General features: G+C 34.8%; 1 protein-coding gene across 21 annotated transcripts in view; it reads left to right on the forward strand.

Moving 5' to 3' along the window:
- The first annotated feature begins 6 nt into the window (after nt 1–6).
- The window catches only part of tmod (tropomodulin), a 58,106-nt gene continuing 31,711 nt past the window's right edge, over nt 7–26,401 (forward strand). For 16 of the 21 annotated variants that reach the window (XR_004581909.2, XR_013064222.1, XR_004581905.2 and 13 more), the window contains exon 1: nt 7–602. Coding sequence is in view for 14 of the 21 variants with exons in the window: in XM_034328270.2 (XP_034184161.2) it covers nt 429–602 (174 nt within the window). In the remaining 7 variants the exon portion in view is untranslated. Of the gene's footprint in view, nt 603–19,472; nt 19,779–19,844; nt 20,065–26,401 lie in introns of those variants that run through there. The other 5 variants (XM_034328274.2, XM_034328275.2, XM_034328272.2 and 2 more) reach the window with 5 other exon arrangements.

A 26,401-nucleotide genomic window follows, 5' to 3' on the forward strand; every position in this document is an offset into this window, starting at 1 on the left:
CGTTCGCGGAGCGTAGTCGTAGTTGTCGAACGGTTTCGAATGTTTATATTGTGACGGGGACGGACGGATTCGACAGTGGGCTAATCGCGACGCGAGCAGTTCCTTCGGGATAACTTGTGATCTATTTTGGCCGTTGAAAGGCGTGCGGGAACACGTTCGAGGCGGGTTTCTCGAACCGCGGTGCTTTAGTCCGGCTAGTCTCTCCGCTTCGTGCAGAACTTCGCCGATCCCGGAATAGTTTTCGACGGTTGCTCGGTTGAAGTTTTTCGCGTGGCCGTCGTACAGGCCAATCCGCAGTCGTGTTCACCGTCCCTCGACGTACATAACCAAAAAACCGTCGCGTGTGAACCGGACGTCCGTGTTGATCGATTTCCATCGAACGATTCGCGCGATCGTTCACCCTGGAGGCTGATACGGAGAACACGAGGATGGATGCCACGGACGTCCTCGCTCCTGACGCTACGTCAGGAAACGACGACGGGGCTGTCTTTAGCCACAACAACAACAACAACGAGGATGAGGATGCAGCCACCGTGGAGGAGACGTACGAAGTCACCACCACGAAGCGTAAGACCATCCGGACCAGCTACAAAATCCAAGAAGTAAGTGACGACATATATAAGTGACACGTGCGAATTACGGTAACTAGGGTTCGTCGCTGGCGCCCTGGCGTCGTCGGCGTCATCGTCGTCGAGTTGCTTTAAATCTCGAAACCGGCTAGTCGAGGAATTAGTTTACGCTCGGTGAACGTAGGCGAGTTTTCGAACGCGCGTCAAAAAATGATGATGAGTCGAGATTTAAAGCGTTGTTCGAGGAGTACCGCCGATATATCGGCGATTCGTGCAACGCCAAAAATAAACCCACAGTCTGTTCTGTTCTGACGGTGGCTCGAAAATCTCGGTTCATTCTGATATTCGTCAAGGATAAACGGACTTATTTCGATCCACCGGTTTCGGAGGGATTTACCAACTTTATTTGGCGCGTAACCGTACTCGGTCTCGATGAAAATCGGGCGTGATGCCCGCGCCACCACCAACAATGAATAAATTCGCGCAAACAGGATTCCAAACTTTCCTTGGCGTCTGATCACTGTCCTTTCCTTTTGGCTACTTTTAATTAGGATTTTATATAGATGCCATTTCTAGTCCTTATATTTTATTATTTTTTCATATATTGGACTGATAAAGAGTACACTCTCCGGTACTACTATGTAAATATAAACAAAGACACTTATAGTGTAAGGTTCATTGTTCAAGTCTCTTTTAAGCAGTGATTTTCACATTATCTGAGATGCTTTGAACTTTATATTAAATGGAAATATTTTGAAATTTATAATGTAAAAATAGCTTATAATTAACATTATTTTATTTAGAAGAATGTCTGCTAGTGTTATTTAATTTGCAAGTTCTTCCTTTCATTTAAATTATTTGAATTTTTAAGATTCATATGGTTGATTAAATAGCTTTCATGACAGTTTACAGCAAGCCATTACAGGGTGGAATTTAAAACAGAATTAATTAGAGTCTGACACCTGATTCAGCCTGACCCAGTTTTAATTTGAATTTAAAATTTAATTTCACCTACTTTAGGAGGAACTTAAACCTTTCATTCAGGTCTGATTTAAATTAAACTGGGTAGAGGTGAATTTTTTGTCCTTTCTGATTTCAATTTCAAAATTTTTTCAATTAGAAGAAGTATTAAGTAAGGGGGCATAAAGGAAGGATAAATTTCCCATTTTTTTGTATAAATAAAAATTAGTGTCTAATATTGTGCATAAATTTCAAGCTGCAGCAAAAGCTTTTAAATTCACTTTCTCACAGCTAAATATGTTTTGTAATATATCAATTAAATTTATGCAGTGAGAGGGGGGTTATAGCATGTGTTATTCACCTTCAAATTTAATTAATTAGAATTAATAAACTAAGGAAGTGAATGCAGGATCTGTTGACATTTCCCTGCCCCTTCTTTTTCTGAGGACTCTTCTTGGTCCAGTTCACATCTTAGGGGGTGAGGTAGCCTTGTAAGGGTTAAATCGACGCGACACGGTGCAACATGGAATAAGAAAGATCAGTCGGGCGGCGTTAATGCAAAATGAGGGACAACAGGCGCGATTTACTCAGATTCTACGTCATTGTCGGTTAGACGCTTTTAGATCTGGCAACGAACTCGCTTCGAACAGAGAAACGAAGGGGAACGTGAATACGATGGCCGATGAATGCTCGACAAACGTCGATTATACGAAAAATAAAAAAAAGATGAATATTTCTTAACTCTCAGAGATCCTTTACATCAAAATTCAACTATCTTCTATTTCTGAGTATTGTGTGACTTTTGATTTTTTATTCTGTCTATTATAAGTGACAAATTATGACAAAATAAGCGGTTCATCAGCATGTTGACGGTAACGTAAACATGATGAATAAAGGTATAACGTGGGTGGTATTTGAATGAAATTTTACTTAGATACTATATACGTGAATGTATTAGAAGTAGGAAGAACGCTGATTTTCGTTTACTCACGTGGTTGGTTAAATTCAGTGATGATTATGACATTTTATATTGTAAGAATTTTTAATTAAATTTTTATATATAGGCTTTTATTTCGAGTAATTTTTCATAAATTATTTTCTATCAGGATATGAATTTTATTCATTCAATAAAATTCCAATCAAAAGAAATGTTAATTTTTGAAGATATTGCATATTGGAGTGCATATTGGATGCACATTCAGAATTGCATCATAAGACATTTCATCAATAGGTTATTAATAATCATTTCGTGGTATGAAATAATTACTATGAAAATAGTAGAATTCTATGCACTTTCTAAAATTAGTGGTATTCTAAATGGAACATCTATTAAAGGACCAAACGATCTATTTGTGATCTCTTTGATTGTAATTAATTAAATATCTACAGCTTGAACCCCACACTGCTTTGATTCAAAGTATTCTATCTATTAAATCAGACTCAATATCATTTCAAGGGTTGTACTTACAAAATTACATCCCCTAAGTATAATTCCACCCCCAAATTGTATACTTCCATCATTTTATCATCCCCCTCCTCAAAAGAAAATTTATAAGACATCATTGTCACTAATGAAATCTCTTGGCCAACCCCACTAAATAAATAAATAGTGGTCAGTACAAATTAGTCCAAATAGAATAAAATGCACCAATATTAATTTACCTATTTTTCTCAATGTCAATCATCAATTTCTCTTCAGATCATGTTATTGCCGGAAATGATTTTCCTAGTCAGATCAGAAATAACGCATGGATCCACGATTGTTTGGTGCAGTTTACCAGGAACCTTTGCCGGTTAGATAAATATTTATTTAATTAAGGTCGGTCGGTGGACGGCACCGGGGCCTACCGGAATCGCTCGACGATTTCAATAATAACTCGCGTTGGTAGATCGGTTGGTTGGCAAGAGGATAATTTCAGCCGCTTGTCGAGCGGACGTTCCATATAGACGTGTCGAAGATAGACATAGTTTTGGCCGTCCCGAGGCATTAATTCTGAAACACGTGCGCCATGGTTAGTAGACGGGTTACGAAGCCACGGATAATTCAACTAAATCATTCGTATCGTTATTATCATTGTCGTGTTGCGAGGGTAGGCAGACGTTGAATTATCACAGACATAAATTTCGAACCAATTGTAAATTGTTTTCTATGAATCTAGTAATTAACTGAGAAAGTATTCAGACCCTTTAAAGATAAGTTCATTAATTTTATTCTCACACTGGGGATCAGACATTTTGTTATCAATCATATACAGTAGACAATTATTTAATTAAGGTATTGATTTAAATTGAATTTTGATTAGAAATTGAAGAGATGTGGATTTGAGGTTTTTGTACTCTGCTGGTATTCTTTGTGTAATGGGTATTTTTAGGTGTTTTACGAGGAGGTTTAAACGTCAAGCAAAGAATATTTACAGCTATCGTAGAATATACATAGTAATCATTGAAACCTCAGAATATAACAAGGAATAGATTCACTTGTTGTAGAAAAAATAGTAACATTCTTGTTCAGGGGTGTAGAATATTTTGTCGTTGGAGAGAATTTTAGGTCCCCAGTAATTTTTAATTAATATCTTTTTTAATTTGGTGTAATTTATCAGTGGGTCATTAATTAATAGAGTGGCCCATTGGGATGGGTCAATATACCCTTAATTTTCCAAATTCTAATTCTAATTTAGACAATTTTAGAAATTTCAAATTGCATTAACTTAAATATTTAGAATTCTAAAAATTTTACCAAATACTAAATGATTCTTCATCAAATTAATGCAATTATTTGCAAATCGTACCGCTGGAATTCTAAATCGCCTCGAATAATGACGATTCAGACAGCAACCAAAGGAGACAATTATAAAGAACAAACGTGAGACGTGAGGGGCACAATTTCCCGCTTCAATAGGTGTCTGAGAGCAAATGAGGACGGATAATCATCCTTTTATCACACTGATGAAATTGCTTAAATCGAGCAAACGCGAGAGAACGACGATTGCTTGGCGTGAGAGCAACAGGATACCTGACGTTTCTATTCTTCATTCGCGATTTAGAGACGACAAGTCGATCTCATTTCTTTGATAAAATCACCACTCGTGTCGTTCCATCTAGCTCCATGGGTTCGAACGCCTGTACTGATGTACTTTTAAAATAGCATCGAGGTCGAAACGAAGCTTCGACCAGCCTGCGTTTCATGAATTTCTATCGACGATCGTGCGATCATCGAAAGATAAATTTATTGGAAATTGATTGCAATTTTGTAATAGATTTTCTTATGGTTATGTGTTAGAATTTGGAGCATAATGATAGAGAAGGTTTAGATTTTTGTTTCTTCATAGTGTGTTGCTTCTTAATACAAATTATTAATGAAACTTCTATGTGGTCATTTTTATTATTTCTCAAGCTTTAATTTCATGTGTCACAAGGGGTATTTTACACTACTTTTTTATCATCAAATTATCCTAGAATTTTACCTTAATAAAAAAAATCCTAATGTACTCTTAATCAACCAATAATTCTACCAAATATTTCAATATATACCTTAAATATTAATTTCGAACATTCATATTAGCGTAGATATTGATTTTCTTTGAACATCCCATGCTGACTAAAGAACAGCTTGTCCCATGACACGGGTTGTCGGGGTGCAAAATACTCTACGATTCAGTTGATACGTTTTAGCTTCGCGTTTAGATGCAAATACTACGCGAGGTTGGTTATTAATTTCGTCTAAGGTAAAACACGGTGAATTTATGAGGTGACGCTAAGAGTTCCATGATATGTACCTAGACGACCGCAGACCGTATAATTTTTCCTCTGTCCTGTTCATTCGTCTTCTAAATCAACAGTATAGAAATATCACTGGACATCGTGTTCGTGTTGCATACAAAAATACATCACAATGCTCGTTTCCTTGCTTCATTTCCGACGAGACCCACCGTGATGGGATATACAAATGGGTACATGGAAATTAAGATTGCTGACAGTGTTAATTCCACTTGAATCACGTTTAAGACAGTAATGTACACGTGTTCAGGTGACACTATCATTTATTTGTGAGATAATTATTTTGTATTCGTTGAAAGATATACAAGCTATTGTTGAATTAAATATAGTTATTATAAATTGAAGATCTCTGGGGACACCTACTGTGGTTGACACTGTTTAAGCATTCATGGTTTAATAATTTTATTCAGTGTTATAATTTTATTGCTTAATGGACAGGACATGTAGATTTATGTTTTTGCACATATTTTAATTACGATGCCTTGAAAAATACCAGGAAATGGTAGAAGATTGAGAAAAGCTATTCATTAAGCGTTTTGATAAGGATAAATGATCCTGTATCATTTGAGAAGAAAGTTTGAAATACAAATAGAATCTGAACATGTTTGAAGGATTGTCGTTAAAATGATGTTTAAGCTTCAGCCAAAGGTTTTGCAATATTTAGCAACTATGTTTTGATATCCTAGATTCATCTCACAAAAATAAACGTTAATGAACATTTGTAGATTATGAGATCCTTGTTCTCAAATTTTTTACTAATTACTAAAAATTAATCAGTGTAGATTCCTTCTTAAATTTTCTAATTGGATTTTAAAAATTAAGTAACTTCAGAGATCTAAATACAATAATTAAATATTCTATGGTCTTATATGAAGAACATAAGTAATGTTTTAAAAATTAGTATATAATATTATTTGTGATATAAATTGATAAATTACCTAAAATAAATTTGCAGGATTATTTATAAAATTACGTAAATGTTAACTGTAGATTTTGTAATGGAATCTCTTTACTACTTTATGACTAGAAATATACAAGACAGTGAAAAATGAATACTTTATGACATTTCCATTTCGAAAATAGCATGTTTATATATTACACTGTAAAATTAGTCTGTTCAAAGTTCTTCCAATAATACATCTATACATTTTGTTTACACTTTGTATTCTTCAGTAATATTTCAATTACAATTTTCTAAACTTGTTCTATCATAGAATTCGCAAATCTTTCTCTGAAGTCGTTTTTAAAATCTATTTATTTGTCAAAATAAATTAGAAAAACAGTTGCTAGAATTATCTTCGCTTTGTAACAATAACGGAAGGAAAAGATGTTTAGATGGTTCAGTGTCGAGCTGGAAAATAATTCAACGTTTGCCAGACGGTCAAGTAAGTGAAAATTGCGATGATTAATTGGACGTCAGAAGCACTGCAAGTAATTTCCCCGGCAAATTTCGCAAACTGCGAAAGAGCCATCGAGTTTACGCGTGGATGTTTTCGTTTCGTATCGTTTGCTCGTCGTTCTTCGATTAATTGCATGGAAACTTTCGTTTCCTGTTTCTTTACCTGCTCAACGTGAATTTTAACTCCTTTTTTTCCAATCTTAAGTGGATTAGATAAAATCAATACTCTTGGGATTAGGAAATAGCTTCATCAAGTTTTTACTTCCTGTTAAAGGAAATTTAAAATTGTGTATTTTATAGATACTGTTTTCATGGGACATTTGAGGTTCTGTTGCAAGTGAAACAATCTTCATATGACTAATTATCTTATGAAGTGACTCTTGTAACATGGGTGACAGTGAGTTAACTGATTTATGGTGTCTGGTCTCTATGAAACGTCTAATCTGTCTTGGAAGATGTAACTTTTAGTAGATTTATTTTTAATCTTTTCTACCGATTAATTTACCAATTAAAGACTATTATTGGTGATCAATAATCCGTAACTGGAGTGAAACTCTTAAACAAGTGATAAATACAGAACAAGTTTCACTTGTAGGATTTCAAGTTTTTTACTAAGCTGGTACGAATGAAACCTGTGAAAAAAATGTAGCTTACACATTGAAACCTCAAATAGTATTAACTGCGAGCAAGTGAAAGCCTTGAAAGTTCAAGTTACAGCTTCTTAGATCTGATTTCTTTCGATATCTTATTGAAAAGAAAACTTCGAACTCCTTCAAGAGAATTATAACTTGTGAAATTGCAAATAAATTGATCAAAACTGTATTTAATTTGACGCAGGATTTTAAAAACAAATAATTCACGAATACAAAATTATATGTATAGTAGGATTTAAAAAGAAATGTTTTTAAAAAATAAGTAAAAAAATAATAAAATAGATAGGATATATTCAAAGGTTAAAATGCACCTAGAAATGAAATAGGATTGAATAGGATTGGAATAAAATAGATTAGGTTAAAAGTTTATATAAAATCTTTTTATTTGTTGAGTAAAAATACCATAATTAACTAGTCTACAAATTGATAAAAAGGAAACTTTGTCAGGTTCCATAGGAAATGAAAATTAAGCGAAATAGTCAGGATATAAGGTATGTCTGACTATGCGCGTACCCTATCTACTTACAGGTTTCTTTCTATTGCACTCTTATGGCCCAATCTCGTTACATCTTCCGTCATTCATTGACGTGTTTATTATACGTGTTATACTCTTTCTTATCACTATTTATCACCATCAAATATTCTATATAATCCAGAATTAACTTCGATATTGCTTCATTAACAGAACGTTCGATCTGTTAATTATCAAATATTTATAAGTAGAATTTTTTTTTAATTTTAATATTCATTTTGATATTTTATTCAGCTGTTAAATTTTTCGATGTTTTATATAATATATTATTTTATTATATAATTGCTTAAACAGAAAAATTAGCATTTTTAACACTTTTCTTTATATCAACACAAAGTACTATCGTATAAACCAGCACCCTAAAGTTCCAAGGGTTAAGGGCCAAATCAAAGCAAGCACTTGAAACACTCGCAAACATTGGTTTGCAGAAAGAAGAGCGTGTAATTAGAATACGCATTCCGTGGTTCGTGACATTCTTGGCACGAGCAACGAAGTCTTGACAAAAATCTCGGCCCGCCTTTAGGTCTTCCGACCTTGTGCCTCGAAGATCGTAAGGTGACGACATCGTGGCTTCTGTAATTCACACCTTAGATAAAATTCTAAGCATTTGTAACGCCTTTTGGCAACCATCAAAACACGTTCATCAAAGCGTTGTTGAACAGTCGTCAAACCTGATCAAACTAATCTTCTTCTTAATTAACACTGACTGTCATTATTTTAGAATTAAAAGAATAAAAATTAGGTATACTTCAATTAACCCTTAACTGATATGGTGAAATAAAATATTTGAATAATTCTGAGAAAATTTAATTAGCTCTGAGGCTTCTTTCTAATTATGAGAAAAGACTAATTTTTGTCAATATCTAATTTGAATATTAAAATCCTCCCCCCTCCAGTGTAATAATTAAGGATTAAGAGGAAATTGAAAATAAGGGTTACACCTTTCAGTCTTCAATTATTATTACCATTATTATGGATTAGTGCTAATTCATTTTACTTGTAACCAGTAGGTAATATGTGAATAGAAAATGAATATCATACAGGAAGTAGTGTTGAGATGTTTAGAGCCAATTGCACGCGGATTAGACTTCCTGAAATTATTCACGACATCATTGACGATGACCTTGTGGTTCTATCTACGATGATGTCACTGTACACGATTAATGTTTCCGCCAAAATCGTCGACCCAGACGCCATCGTGTACGGGGACCGACCATCGATCTAGTAATTGTCCCGATTTACAGCGAACTGCTTTCAGGACGTTTCTAAATTACAAACCGCGGTAGCTCGAACGTTCGTTGTCGACATTTATCAACGATGAATGACGATGAGTTTCTCCTTTTAACTTTTCGAAAGGACGCGATAGTAGTTTAAATAAAATACACGTGCACGAATCGTGTATTACATAAATTGATTCTTGGTCGGAGGACGAACGAATTTATCGTGCAAATTATTTTTACAAGACTCAGTTTTTTTATTTTCGGAATGTTAGGGTTGTAGGAAAGATAAAAATATTTACATTTGTTAATCTCATTAATTAAATCCTTTCTGGATGTAAAAACTAGAAACTAGGGTAAAAAATTTATTGATTTAGAAAATATCTTAGGGAGAGACTTGGGTTTTCTTAATTTGAAAAATTGTTTCTGGGAATTTTTTATTTTCCTTGATGCCATTTGCTGCATATTATAATTACTAAGGTAGTTGGGTCGAAAATTGATCAGTTCAAAAATATTTTCAAAAACATATCACAAAGACATTTAATCAAATCGTGCCACATTGTTAAAATACCACCCAGTGCGTCATTTATCGAACTTTGTCACTGTTCCCTCGTCTGACGTCGAGGCGGTGCGTTTTTCCGACGTCATTTACCAGCCTGAATTATTTATAATCGTCGGGGACGTTTTACGCTCTCGGCAGCTACTATTTAGACCTGTTGCAGCCGGAATTGCAATTCCCGTTGCAGATCGCCATCGTTCTCTCTTCCTTGGCAACGTCTTTCCCCTTGTGAATTACAACGACGAACGGTGACGCTTTCCGAATCGTTTAGACAAGTCTCAAAAATATTCTCGACGGGTTACACGGGTCGGACAAAGACACAGGGAACGTTTAATGCGAATTTGCGGTTAGAGAGGTTCGTTTTGTTCGGATAAACGTTTGCCAGATCGGTTTGAAAGTTACGTTATTGATCACGGTGACGAAAACGCGTAGGTCAGTGATGTTGTTTTTGCACGTGAGATACCGCACGAGAATTATGCTCGTTCGGGATCGTTTCTTTTTAGCTTTCGCTTGAAATAGGCGGCTGAGACGTGCTGAGATATAGCTTTCCGAGGGGATATGGGGGATGCTCTTGATTCGTGATTGGTATTAATGATTTTGTTTCTATTGCTCTGTAAAATGTATCTATAGAATCCCTTTATTAAATTTGAAATTTCCAAGAGATATCTACTTTCATTTAAAAATATTTTGGAAGCTTAAAATTGTCATAGTTTGAATTAAAATATAGAATTAGTCAGAGATTGATTTCTTAAATTTAAATTTGAAGACTAAATATTTATATTATTAAAAATTAGTGTCTTAATATATTTTGCAGCTCTAATAGTAATTTTTAGTATAGCAGTCGAGATGCCCCTTCTATGGGATTCACAGTGACCCCTCAAATTTTTTAAGTAATCATCTTTCTATAGGGCCCACAGTGATCCCCAAATTATTAAATTAATCATCCTTTAAATTTCTCCATTTCGTCTGTGCATAAATCAAAACTAAAGTAGATTTCCAACAAAACGGTATTACAAAGTCATTTGGCAGAGTTTAAGTGTCTGTGTGTGGAGAACGATGATGAAATTCAAGGTGGTTCTACGTGATTACAGGAGCAAATTGCAACTATTGCGAATAATGGGACAGGGACGGAGAAGGATCGAGCAAATAGGTCTTTATTCAGGGAACGAACAATCTTGAATGAAATGCACCACTTGGCAAGCCAAGTTGCATTGCTACACGGTTACTAGACGTACGAAGAAGTAGCAAGATCAAACACACTTGCTCGACAATGTAGAAGAGAATGCTAGTACAGGAAATTACAGCGTGAAAATACGTCGGTTCTGCTTTGTTCTGTCATCGTAATTTCTGAATACCTCGTGTCTCTTTCAATTTTCTCGTTAACATAAATTAACGTCTTATCGTAGATACTTGTATTAAAAATATCTTGTAAATTCTCAAAAATTAGTAATTTTTCATGATAATTGAACTATTATTAAATAATCAATGATTTATCAATAATACCTGTATTTAATTACTTTCGAAATTATAAGTGGTTTTAGTCTGATAGGATTTCATGACATAAAAGCAAACCTAATGCAAATAACCAAATACCAGATTTGTTTCCCATAAATTTCTGATGGTAACCAGAGTGTTAAATCAAAGAAATTCGATGGAAAGAGGAGGCGTAGGCGCGTCGAGGGAAGACAAATTCGACTATTCGCTTCGTTGATCGAGAAGCAAGATCGCGTGGAATCGCTTTTGCCAACGGGATCTAGGGGCAATTTCGTCGCGAGTTGACGAGGGTAGAGCGGCTGTGCGGCTTCCGTTTTCGTTTCTGGTCGATGTCTCTGGCGTCTCAATTAGCGAACGTTGGGTGCTCGGTCACGCTTGACGCACCGGGGCCGATTCGCGACCGATTCTCGAAATAGATTCGCTTCGTTGTCTGTCCTCGCCTTAACGTTGATCCTTTCTTCGATCTCGACTCCCCGTGAGATCAGGATTCTTGTTCCCTCCTCTTCTCGGGTTTATATGACCTGCAATAAAGTTAGGGTAGTTTCCATATGTGCGGTTGATCAGGGTTGAAAGTAGTAATTTAACTTTTGAATTTTAGCTTTGTGATAAATAGGAGCAAGATTATAAATAAAAAATAAGAAGAAGAAAAGTAACATAATTTTAGTTTAAAATAAAATTTTAATATTTATTTAAATCAATTATCATAGTACAAACGCGAAATAAAGAATAGCACTTATAGGGTGGAGCTTAGCGATGCTCTGTGCTCAAAGGGTTAAATAATTTTTTTAAAGAAATTAATGTTTTCAAACGTTGCTTCTAATTATTGGGAAGAAATGTTTTTTTTTTTTTCAGTAAGATGTAAATAAAAATTCGTAAGGTTTGAAGTCGGCGTGTGTGTACCTTGAGGAGGTCAAAACCCTTGTTCGTATGTTAGTAAGTTCTCTTAAAAGTGAACAATGCGTAATGAGCGAGAGTGTTTAGGGAAAGTTTTAGAAGTGCGTTTAGAAAGGGAGGCTGTAGTGAGAATTTTACAGAGAGGGTCGAGTGCACTGCGACATGGAATTTGCAGGAAGAATTTAACGAGATGCTAGAAAGGAAATGTAGATCAAAAGTTGAGTATGGCTCACTTAGGGTCACTTGCATTGGCTAATTGTTATTCCGTTAACACTAGATCCACTGGTGAATTTATTCCTCTGGTTAAATTAAAAATAAATTAGGAAAATATGAAAAATAAATTAAAATACTTTAATAATTTCTGTGAATTATAATTATTTAATTTTTGAAGAAATAAAATAGGAAGTAGCATTTGTATTGGTTGAATGTATGTATTTTTAAGAATAATATATTAGAATCTGAAAATTATCTGAACAAATCCTTCACGGTACATAAATCCGTGTTTAGTTCTTTCTCTTGACGGATATAGACGTTTAGAACATTAGCAGGACGTTTTAGAAGCGACGTTTCTCTGTGGAAAGTATTATTTATGATGGTAATATTTTTAAAAGACTTTCATCGCAGAGAGAAACTAATTTGAGCACGGATGCTTCTGCTTCGTGGAACTATAGATTATAAGATAAGTGACTCGTCTGCTCAATGTTATTTTGTTTCACTTGGAACTTTCCCACTGACTTTTCCACTTTGTTTTCCTCTTCGTCTCTTATGCGCTGTCTAATTGTTTTATTTTCCCATTAAAACTATTGATAGCTCCCCTTTATAATTCTAGAAACCGTCTATAAATGTTGCATGAAATTAAATTTAAATTACAAAGCGAAATTAATTAATTCATTAACCAATTAGGTATCTGTTATTTTTATGCAAGTATTTTTCGGGGTTGAAATTTTAATTATTTATATAAATATTCTAATATGCAAGTTTTCATACATCCATCTTAAAATAAAATAAATTTTCTAATGTTAGATTTATATTTTATATTTTTCATAGAAATTTGTACTCTCAATTTTTTATTTTATATTTTTCCATAATAATTAATAAAAAAAATTTTTTTAGAATATTATTTTGTTTATTCATAAAATTTTCTGATGTCATGGAAGAGAATTGGAATTAGTATAGGGTCTCTAGTGGTCGTTTCACTCGATCCGTCGATGAACGCGGTAAACTGATCGTGTACTCCTAAACTTAGACCGAGCTTCTACGATACGTGCTTCAAATCGGGACGGAAATACGACAGTAAGTGGTACCAACGATCGCGTACTCGTGGCAGGGAATCCTTGGTCAATTTTAATGGGGTTTCAGTCGCCAGTATATCGTGTAACGAATCACCGTCAGCTGGTTAATAAAGCGGGACCACTGACATCTCCTCGTATCATTGTCCTGTTTCCAGTCTTTGAATTGAATATAGCAAGCTCTTCCATAGCAAACGACAAATTTCAAAATGTGTAAAGGTGTGACATGATTTGATGATACCAAAGTACCATAAAATATAAGATAATTTCAAAACATTGAAATTCTGACAAAAATCAGAAATAATCCCATATTGACCTAAGGCCTAAAGCAAGGAATTTATTTAATAAAAAATTTGTTTAGAATTGACTGTATGACTTGGATATGTATTTACCATGTTTCACAGGTTTCTAAAACTTTTCATCCTTTCGTGAATTGAAGATTACCTTTCTCATCGTATTGTCTTCAAACAAAGACTGTTCTTTGCCGAGGTTACTCGAGCGTACTCATAAGACGTCCAAGCGAGTTTAGTAGATACTTACATCTCGCGGATAAGATTTACGCTCCCCTTTGAAGGTTTTCTTCTCTTCGTGACGAAAACCCGGTGACATTTCCGCCTTGATTTGCGCTCCAAGAATTTCCTCCTACTCATGCTCCTTTGCCCCGTCGAAATGGCTAACGAGATTCTGATATTAAAACGCGAGATTGTTCAAGTAAATTGGGTAGAGTGAAAGCAGGATAAAGGGAGCTTCATTCGGTTTATTAACTAGAAATAGTTAATTAATAAAATTATTCAATTTTAAAACAACTTTCACAATTATTTACTGAAGAAGCAATAGACTGTGGATTTTTATACAAAGCGATATTTTAATTTCCAAATTAATTTGGAAAATGTTTTACAAATTTGTTAGAATTAATAATTTTTGCAAAATTTGGTACATCATCGGTGTATAAATTTCTGCAATCTAGTGATAAGATTATCTATGGGTGCACTTGCGGATTATCAGTAGGTTAATAATATTTTTGGGGGTCCATGATAATGAAAAAGTTAATGAAGTAGTATATTGCACGTGTCAGTAAACATTCAGAGTCACTGCTCTCAGAGATGACCTCCTGCGGGTAATCTGTCTACTCGCGAATAAAAATAAAGCCACCTATCGGTTCGCGTGAACGTATTTTTAATCAAACGTTACGGGGATGGATCCGGTACATTTTCGCGTTCACCACGAAGTTTCCTCGATTCTGTCGAAAGTGTTCTCGCAAAATAGCCTCGTGACGAAAATAACGTGTTCTCGATAAAAAGGATCTTACGTTATGTAATAACGAACTCGTGTCTCTTGCCCCCGACAGATGAATCAATTTTATTTATTTATTTATTTGCTTTTTTTTTTTTTTAATCGGTGAATTGTCATGTGCGTGGCTCTGTCATTCATTTGCATTTCTTCCTGTTTTTAACACTGGAAATTTTAGAGTAGGCAGTATGATTGTATAAAAAGAAAATGGGAAGGTTTCTTTAGGGAAGGTTTTCTTAGAAATTATTAATTAAATGAATGATTGTAACCCCTATTTTAAAGTATTTTTATTTATAACAGTCTTCTTAGTTGTGATTGGAAATTCAAATCATCAGTTTATTATATTTTCAATATAAATTTAAAAAATTTATATTCATGCTGAATATTAAACTGGTTCATCTAGAATCATTAATTTATTGCAACATTTTGGCGAGAACCACTCAAGATCGAAGGTCAATGGAGAAGGTTCGTGGCTCAAAATAAAAAATTTTTTTTTAATATAACACGGGAAAAACAATCGTATTGACCGTGATATCTCTGACGTAAGGGCTACCAACATCGACACAGTCTGTGGAAGGGGACTTAAAAATATCATCCTACTCGAAGCGATGGAAAGTTTCTGGTTAGCCAACTTGCGAGACTTTCTATTAAATAATTTTTCAATTTTCTTTTTTCTCTTTTTAGAAACTACAAAATTTTTCAAACTTATCGCATTACTATAATAACTGGTATTACTTTAATCAGTGGAGTCAGTTTAGTTAATCTACCAAATCGTAATTAAAGTATTTTCAAATAAATATTACCGATACAATAAGAACGACAAAGGAAGATTAAATAATTTTATTAGCACCTACGAAAGGATAAATTATAGAAAGATCAATTGCGGTGTCAGGGAACAGCAAAAGCGTTTCAACCTAACAATCACGAAACGAGAAGTTCCCTGGACCATTTCGAACCCGGAGAACTCGGGAATAATCCGGAGAATGCGAGGCTAATTAGTGAGTGGAATTAATTACTCACGGAATGGACGACGAGCCGAAATTGCGATCGCGAACATACACGGGTTTTCTTTGTTTAACTAATCGTGGTTTCCGTACGCCAGCCACGATTTCGTTTTGCTAAAATATTCGCGATACACTTTTGTCGGCTTTCGACAATTACCGTTCTTTATTTCACCCGAGTTAATTCGATAAGGATTTTATTTAACGACGTATCGTTCCGGCGCCCGTTATTTTGTTGGACATCGTGTTTGTCAGACACGTCGCGAATATTTTCATATTTTCCTGCCGATGCCAAAATCTGTCTCGTTGCAGTTTGGCAAACCTTTTGTGATGCAGTTCAAAGACTTGCTTGATGAACGAGATTCTTTTTATTTTTTTCCAGTAATTACTGTCATTAAATTGAAGAGTCGTATTCAATCGTTATTATTCTTCTTTGACGACTACAAATGTGAAATTCAATATATTTTTAATTTTATAGAATGCAATTTTAGCCTACTCTCAATTTTCAATTTAATATCTTGATTACCTCAGTGATTACCTCAGTACATAGTCAGACACATTAATAATTGCAGTTATTTCATTTTTGAAATTAAACTTCCTCCTTGCAGTTTGAATTATTACTATAATTTTGCCAAGTTAAGACATCCACTTTGTCAAATAAATTTTCACAATGGTAGCCAAGTATTATTAAAATATATATTTCTATAATAAATTATCTGCACTTGAAAAGTGGCATGACTTTCCTAGATTAGATATGACCTATCTAATGCTACTTTATGGATGTGCATATCATGGGTCCTATGAAATTGTTAAACAATTTAAAGCTAGAGCCCGAAACACCATAAAATAATAAAAATACTAAGCTACTTATATTTAGTAATAAAAATGTCCATATATTTAGAAGAAAAAAAAATGTCTCCTATATTGGGGTGGATGCAGCTCCCAATTTAATAAACCTGCAGCCACTCCATGCAGTCCTTTCAAGGGTTTAGGTAGAGTTTAATAAAAAAGCTGAGCATTAAGCCCTGTGAAAGCCCTCCAGTATTAAAACAGCCAAACTTTCTGAATTTTCCAAACATCGTCCCCCTAAAAATATCAATAGAGTCTCTGATTCACTGTCGAAGCTTGCGACTAATCTTACACAGCAGAATTACGTTCATTCTCTGAATCATTCTTAAAAAAAAAAAAAAATATAAAGCTTCTTTACAATGAATTTTTACGTTAGAATGGAGGAACAATGTTTTTCTTTTCGCTCTTTTATTATTCCCGACGTAAGCTCGTCTCCATCTGGCGGTTCTTCCGGAAAAGCTTTCGACTCGAGAAGCTTTCGAAAGCTTTCGGTTGGTGTTGCCATCTGGCCAGATCCCGAGGAAACGGAATTACGTTTATAAATAATCCATTTTGCTGATGGTTACAGCCGTCACTGTCGTTCATAGAGGATCCATTGGCTCTTTGTACACCCCCGCTTAAGAGTAGTTCTTTGAGGTGGATGTAGGGTCAATTGGATCCAAGTTTACTAAAGCAAATAATATATTGGATAAATAGTATTAAAAAATATTAAGACTAGAATAAATATTTTCTAAAGTTTAAAATTAAAAAAATATTGAAACCCTGTATGTGTACAACAATTTCAAATGTGTTTAAGGGTTGAAAAATATTAAAATCAAGAAATTGAATTTTGCCTAAGAATAAGAAATGCATTTTTCCAATTCACCGCGTATAGTATTTCTTTGCTTATTCCTTTACCAACGTTGTTTTTATTTGTATCAAAGGAAACGCGAGTGTTCTATGAAAAAACGAAGTAGAGGTCTGGAATAAAATACAGATAAGAATCCTTGCCGTTAGCCCGGAAGAAAGGGTAACTCGATTAACGTGGAAAGAAAGCTGGAAAAGAAGTAAGAAAATGGAAGGAAATTCAACGAAGCGAGAGAGGGTCGAAGGCATCGAGTCAGAAAATAAATGAAAGACGAAACGAAATTTTCCAGCGAATAGCTCGATGGAAAAAAGGAAATCGGGGTACAGATTCTTAGCCTTCGCCAGGAAATAAGCAATCGTAAATCGAAAGAAAATTTCCAACATTGCTATCGTACATTTCTTCCTTCAATATTTACTTTTGTAGCTTTCAATCTTCTAATTTAATCGAAGAAAATTATTGTATTTTCTTTTTTTATCAATTGCAAAATTTTCTTTGAAGAATTTCTTCTTTCAATATTTGCTGTTGTATTTTCTTATTCATTTTCCTTGGGGTTTATGGTAGGAAATAAGGTTCAGGGACGTTTCAAATTGGTAACCTGATCATAATCTGTTTTAGAGACAGTTTATCGTCAGTCTTGGATTTCAAATAATTCTCTCAATAGGGTGACACGAGAGCAACGAATAAATTATCTCCCAAGATAGTGCCAAATTGAATTCCCGTGGAAGAGGGACGCTTGTGCCGAGAGTTAAACGAGTTTGGCTCCTGGTGTCGCGATGACATCGATGCATTAATACCTTATTAATCGCGGCTTTGTTAAACCTGAACAATCGTCTTCGTGTCCTGTTTCATTATAAATATAAAAGATATTTTATTTTGCTCCTAAAAATCCCATGAGTTTGCATGGTATTATACAAAGTTTCTCATTTTCTAATTTTCTTCATTTCTTCCTTAAAATTCTCTATAATAATTATATTATCTTTTTTTTTTTTTAAATTGTGTTATTCTCCTTCTGTCAAAGAAATGAATTTCCAGAACACAAAATATTTTATTATTCAATATTTTGTTGAATAATATATCAGTAAAGAAATTCTCTATTGGTTATTTCAAGTCAGAAAGAAAATGGCAGAAATCAAAGATCCTTTTTGCCCATTCACAATGCTGACCCAACAAAAGACTTCTTTTCCATCATGAACGTACAATATAATCGCCATAAATTCAGCGAGGAGGAAAACTCATAAACGCGTCTGTGTCTTACGAGTTCATTCACGCTGTCGGAGCTGTCAACGAGCCAGTTCCCCAGGAATTCGATTTACGGACACGTAACGTCGATATTTGATTTATTTGTTGGCTACGTGGTCGAAAGTGAGATCGCGTCGACCATTATTCTTCTCAATGGATGCCCGTCACGCTTTCCTCGGCGTCGCTTGTTTCGTTTTTCCGTGGATTTTTGTTCGCGAACCGACTGGCAATCAAGCTCCTTTGTTTTCCTAAGTTCGTACCATCGATGAGTACCATCGATGTTTCCAATAGTACGTATCAATAGAAATTTATTTTGATAGCAGAAATTGAAAGAGTATCTGTTACAAGTTTTTTGAATGTTGATTGTGGTCATAGGAAAAATATAGATGGGGTAATGAATGAGATTTTTTAAAAAATTGACTTTTAATATTTTGCATTTATTGAAGAAAATAAAGAAAACAAATTTCCTTAAAATATAACAGTAGATATGAATTTAATTTCTGTTGGTTTACCCTCATAAAATTGTTAAATCAAAAATGCCCTAATGGCACACAAACTTATTATAATCAGTGCTGGGCATCTGGAACAACACCTTCCAGAATCTTTTTCAACTAAATTAAATTCATAGCATCAACTATTAACAATCTTAATGATGACGGTATAAGTTAAGTCCATAATTAAGTCCCTAACATCGATGACCGTTGAAAAACCTGGTCAAATTATTCAAGGTGTTAATAATCCCTTGACATTGCCGCGTTCCATAGATCCATCCTCGGCGAGGTATACGCATCGTTCTCGGCAGAGGGTCGCGGTTCTTTTCGCCGCGTAACGTCGTCGCGACGCAGTGGCCGTCGTCTTGGTCGTCCTAATTATACGTGTTTCTCCGTATTTCTGGAATTAGACTGCGGATGGGGCGCGGTGCGGTTCACTCGCGATCAAGCCGAGACATGCTTCCGAAGCTCAGTCGCGCGTGGTCCACCTCGAATCGCGGATACCATCCTCCACCAACCTTTAAATCGTTTTCGTGAATCGGGCTCGTCCGATGGGGCGAGCACGTAGGTATCGATCATCGATCCTGCTAATCGAGGAACCTCCTGGATATATCCTCGAATTCATAATACTCTTCGTTTCTAGTGTTTCTACGCTGAGTGGAATTTTTCGTAGGACCAACTGGATTTATTTGTGATGATAAGTGTTTGAAGTGATCTGGTAGGTTTCTCGATTAGTGGACGATAGTTCGATTGATATTGGAAGATTAAGAGATTGTCGTTTAAGGCGCAACGTTCGGGTGCATATCGTGAGTCAGTGAAGGGATTAGGATTATTCGAAGGCCACTTTTGGTGAAGTTTCATTTGTGAAGCCGAAGGATCGTCAGCAAGTCGTCATGGCGACTACGCAGGTCTTCCAGGACTGGGACTCGCCCCACGATACCATCAGCTCCATGACCAGGACGAGCACCCGTAAAACTACTACCACTACCACCAGCAGGCGAGAGGTAAGGGTGATGGGTGAGGATGATGAATTAGAGAGTCCAATGGTTAGGGTTCATTTCCTATCCCTTTTCTAACTTTGGTAGATCGAAGGTTTACTTATAGGTATCTAGGAAAATCGGTATGGTTAATTGGTATTAATTATTATTAGAAACTTATCACATCATTAATTATGCAAATTTTATATTTTGATCGAAATATCCAAGCTAGGAAGTATAGTTCTTTTCTTCAAATAGCTCCCAAAGCTCTTGTCACCAATTTATCATTTTCTTGTAAATAATCCATCATTCGTTGCCTCAACCTCCGCACATTTTCTTTTTGTAGAATTTTCAACCGTATTACGTGGTCCTCCTAACATATCGCAATCCTGAAAACATTTGTTGCATAACTGAAAATGTTAATACCGAGTAGCAATGAAATAGGATGACTGCCTAAAACGTAGCTTGAAAATAGCGCACGTTTCTGTCAGCATCTCGTGACACGCGAGTAAACACGCGTCTTCCGGTTGGAAGGACTTCTTCGAGAGATGTCTCTTGATATGCAAATGAAGATCGAACGACGTCTGAAACAGAATTAAAGTAGAAAATCGGTGAAATGATTCACGTGATAATATGCTTTTGGAAGCGATGCTCTTTCGCTGCTGATGTTCCTGCGTTTATAGGAGCTTTGCCAGGACTCAAGGTCGGTTTCCAACCGAAGTAACCGTGATGAACACCCGTGAAAATCGTAAAAGCTCGCGATGAATAGAACCAGCTGTTGGCTGGTCCTATCGCATTTAGGTACAAGAACTTTGGAATATTGAAAAAAATACATATAGGTAGACTATGGTGCTTGGTTGAAAATTCAATTTTTTTGTTATCATTTACGTAGACTTGCTTTCAAATTTTCCCGCGTAAACGTTTTTACGCAAGTGGTGGGGGGTCTATATATTTGGGCCCCTTTCCCATGCGGTGTCAGTCTCTCCGGGGCCACCTATGGGGAGAGGTGGGAGTCCGGGGCAGAGGAGGGTCCTCAAAAGCCCCGAAAATCCTAGGAACCCGGAGATGGCGCCAGAGAGGGAGGGAATTTTAATCTTGGAAGAACCTAGAGAGAAAGAAATAAAGCGAATGGTAGTACACATATAAATAAATAAAATTCTATCCATATGCAAAAATAATCTGAATAAAATTGTGCGATCAGGGATTAATATTGAACATTGCTGGGATATGTTCAAATCATACGTCAATGTTCTACAGAATAACAAGGATATTTACGAATAGAATTCTCATATATCACTTTGCACGTGCCTTGAATAGCACATTTTTGTAGAGTTCTTTTATCCTCTCCTTAGATTGAATATTTATTTATCCACTTGCTTCAATGTTCCACCATCATTAATCCAGGATCTCTGTATCTCATCATTCATTGACACATTTGTATTTGTTCAATTTTGTAATCAATTTAAAAAATTATATTTTCCTCAAATTTCAACTGAAAGTTTATTTCCAGTATTCTCTTATTAGTTTGTAAACTAAATATTTTCCTCCGAAATATCCAAAATTCTACTTCAAAGAATTTGAAAAATGACCAAAAATATGACAAAGGAATCATGATTGGAATGTTCAATCGTCCTAAATAATTCTTCATGACTTTAAATGTGAAGGTCTTGATCTCAGTTGCCAACCTGATATTCTATTTACCGACGTTTATTTAAATTTCTATTTGTTGTAAAATTGTAGAACCAGGAATGCAGCAGGAAAAATTAAACGCACATGACGATGAATAGTTGAATCCAAAGTTTGATCTGGCTAACTTGCGCAAAAGTGAAACGAATTAAAGTTCCACATCGTGTTCACGGCAAAGTGCCATTCGTGCGTTATCCTTAATCTTGTGATGCAACCTGTGTCATTATTTATAACGTACGTAGAACATTGTTTAATCCATATTTCCTAAACATCGTCGAAGCTTGTCACGCAGTTCCATCGCGCTTGCCAATTTCTAGGACTTTTTTGAACACAATGATCGTTGTCTCTTGTTCCATTAATCATTCTTCAAATTCTTCTGGTTGATGCTAATCGAATTTAATTTTTAATTTCTTGGCTCCTTTGCCAATAGATTCGTTGCGAAGTCTGATGATATTCTATTTGAATTTCTCAGTAATTAATTTTAGAAAATATCTGCGAAATAATGTCAAAACATTCAAATGAATTATATGCAATGAGATGTATCTTGAATCTCAAGCATGACTTGTTTCGAAATATTTTTTGATAAGTAAGAATAATAGGATAAATTTAAAAAATATAGAAAATAAGTTTTGGTTCTTGATGGATCTCATTTTTGGCAATTAGGAATTCTTAAGGTAATTGGAAAATAAGCAAAATTATTATTTAGGTAATGATGAAATTTACAATAGAGATGTATACAGTGCCAAGTGTTCTTATATTTTTGAAAAATTTCTATTTGAAAAGGTCAGAATAATTTAATTCAAAATCTATCAGTAGTGATTTGTGAATCATGGATATATTTTACCTAGTAGAACATGTACAATTTGTGTATTTTTATAGAGAGATTAAATCATCGATATATCGTATTTATTGTTAGTATTACCGGAATAATCTGTGAATCGTCAAACAAAGTGAGGTCATCGATCTTAGGTTCTATAAAGAATGACTCATGGAATTGAAATAATTTATAACACGTGTTTCATAACAGAAAAAGTTAAAGATATATCAATACCTATTCTTCAATTAATTGTAATAAAATTCTTTTTTAATTAAAAATAATCATACAAGTTCCTGCAAATTAATTAACTGGAATATCTAAGATGCATCACAGATGTGCAATTACACTTTTTGTATAATCATTAGAATTGCATTAGATTCTAACGTAGTTACCAAATAACTTTTTATAGCGTTACTTCTATTGTTTGTTTGCTGAGAAATTCTATAATGAATAACTATTCGTTTTTATCATCTTCTCATTCTAAAATGATTTAAAATTTCACCCAAAGATATTCACTAATTGACATAAAATTGTACACTTGTTATTTGACCACTTTTCCAACTCTTCAACCCCATATATTTCCATAAAATAAAATCATTTTTTCCCCTCCCCTCTATTGTAAAGGGTAATACAAAGTGGTACAAACAGAACCCTCCTGCCAATGGTGAAATTCGTTAAACGATTCATTTCAAAGCAGTACGCACGGTTTATTATGAGGGTAAAGACGCGAGACATGAACGCATCGCGACGATAAAAGACGCACGATGCCTCTGGAAATAGAAGAGTGACACAAGAGTGAAGGCCTGCAGCATGAGCCCACTGATGCACCGTAAAGTTGCTTATTTTAAATAGAAGCATCGTCTACTGCTCGAAGGCTCCGTCGATGGAAATAGCGGAGGCCACCTACGAATTATATTGATTTTATTCTCTGGTTTTGATCGTCCGTTCAATTCTTGTATTCGATCCTCAATGTACCAGTGGTAGACTTAAGCCTTCAGGTTGCAATAAAATACAACCTCCTCCTTTTCGAAGTCGGATAAAAAATACGATTTTACCCCGTCCGTAAGGGCGCGTACCCAAAGATTCACAGTTGCAGGGATAATTAAGCCGCCTTATGATGCATCGTTCCCGCTCAACGATGCATCATCCTCGCGGATGATAAACGAACATCAGGCGAATCTTTGCGTGGCTGTCCTCCATGGGTCTTCCGTGGGTTTCGAGCAATGCCGACCTCGTGATAAAACGAAACCACGCGTTCCAAGAAATCTGGAAATAGAAAGAGTGGCTTCCCGTAGCAAGGATTTATGGTCCGCGGGTCGGATCAAGGACGGAATTCGATGGAACTTTCGTGGGCTTCTGGTTTCGCGTGGTTGCTTTTCAATTTACGCGTCTCGACGCTGGATGACTGTGTGAAAAATGAATGTGTGGCGCGATAGAAACTTGACGTAATGGACAGTTGACGTGGATAAAGGTATGGACTTTCAACAACACCCTCGAGTGCGGTGGTCTCTGTAGCTGCTGTGCAAAAGTGGGCTTTTAGAATTTTAGAAATATTTATTTAGATTGTTTTAATGAAAAGAATGATATCAAAGGGGTCAAGGTGTTAAGGGTTGTAGTGTTTAGTATCGAGGACGAAAGAATAATTTTTAATTATTAAATGTTGTAAAACTTAGAATTTTTCATTGTATTTTATTGTGTAAAATTCATTATTTTAATATCATTTTGGTAAAATTTTCAGTGATGATTTTTGCATTTATTTTTTAACATTCTTCTGATTGGATAGATTGCAGAAAATGTGTATTGAGAGTGTTTGCAAAACCTCAACAATAGGAATGCGTGAACTAATGAGATAAATGGTGTACTCTACCATTCATCTTCTCTATTGCAATGGAATTTCATGATATACCGAATCCATGCATATTAGTTGTGGCTTTCGGCGTTCCGAGGTTATTACGTGCTCGGTGAATAGTTGGGGCTATTTAATTGGGCTTTTAATGATGAAAGGCTTTGAGTTCGGGTCATCACGATTCTGTGAGATTGAATGATTTCGATGTATGTTACTATTCTATGAGATTTTATTGGATTATTACGTATCAAATGGTGGATTTAGAGATACATCAAATCTAACACGATTTCATGACATAAAAGCATTGTAAAACAACACTTGTCGTATATCAATTTAAAGCTTAAAACTTGATAAAAGTAGCCACATTAAAGTTTCTTCAATATTTCTCCAATTTCATCAGACATTGCAATTTTTAATATTCTAATGACTAAATCACTTCAGTGTCAGTTGTTTCATTTTTATTTTATGAAATATTCTATATTTTTCATTTTTTGCATTATTTTCGGTCCTGTATACGAGTCTTAGTTATTTCAGAAATTCTATTATTCTTCCTATATGTTTGTCTCCTATTTTTAATGAAAGTGATCATAGTAAACGTCAAGAGCGACGCAAGCGTCTTAACGAATTTCTCTACATTGACAACAACAGTTGTTTCTCGTCATTTGTCTTTCAACGCGATATCGTCGTGAAATATTTTAGCAACGTGACCTATAAACTTTCAACGGGATGTACACGGCCATATCTTAAATGTTCATTGCGGATCGGCCTTGCAAGCTCGAACTGCGTCAGAACAAACGACGCATCGTGGGATATTTTGAGAGGAACCTCTTTTGGAATGATAGGAATCGGTCATTTATAAACACGAGCAAAATATAATTAAAAGCATGATTAATTCTTGGTCTTAAACATTTGCTCAATTTAACAGTTTGACCATTGCAGAGTTCGTGGAGTCTGTGTTAGCAACCAAAGTCATAAATTCATTTGCACTCTTTCTTGTAAAAATATTGAAAAATTTACGGCTTGAAAAATGATTTTACGATTATAGTTTATTTATTTGTCTTCTATCATTTGCGGTTTAAATTATTCTTCAGCAGATTTCTGGAAAAATATACATGTACAAATCAAACACTAGAATCGTATCTTTTCAAACATCCCATTAAGTATTGTTAAGATTTAAGGCTTCTATTATTAATTTTTCTATTTGTATTTAGAGCTAGAATAAAAATTTGAGGAATAATGAAGAGTATTTTTCAAACATTATTGATAAATGATGAACTTAGGATAACAATTAAATATTTAAATTCTTAACAGTGTTGGATATAAATCAGAATAGATTTATTTATAATTTAGGTGTTGCAAAATTTCAAATTTTTATTCCTATTAAAATTGTTGCTGTAATTAGTTTAGCAAAATTGCTATACGAGCATTTTAGAATATTTTAAATATTACTGATAAAGTAAAACTAATTTAAATTGAAGAAACATGTATTGATTTTATTTATAAATAATCTTATTTCTACGGTTTAAAATACATTCAACAATTTTAACTTCTGAATTTGTCTAACCAGAACCATTCTTGAACGTCTTCTTCCTCAAACTATCGCATTTACTTTATGACACATCGTCCAAGCCATGAGTCTCGTAGTTTCGATTTTAAAATTCAAAATAGAGCTGAAGGAGGAGAGAAATAGCTTCTCTTTGTGCTCGTGCACGAACGATTCCGCCTTTTGATCCTCTTTGAAAAATGCGAGTTAGCACGTGTTCGTTTTCCTCCGATGTTTTTCGTCAAACCACGCGACATCTGGCACGAAAATAACATCGAAGAAATGAACGGAAGAAGATTGTGTTATGTAATAAGCTTTGCAAGATTTCTGTGGATTTTTGGTTAAACAAAGAAACTTCATAACTACTTATTTTCAATTCTGAATTAGTGTTAAGTCAATATCATTGCATGAATATTTAAAAAAAAATAAAATAAAATCGAGGAAGACAGGTATCAATAAACAATTAAATTAT

Source organism: Osmia lignaria, chromosome 1 (assembly GCF_051020975.1).
Source record: "Osmia lignaria lignaria isolate PbOS001 chromosome 1, iyOsmLign1, whole genome shotgun sequence".
NCBI lineage: Eukaryota > Metazoa > Arthropoda > Insecta > Hymenoptera > Megachilidae > Osmia > Osmia lignaria.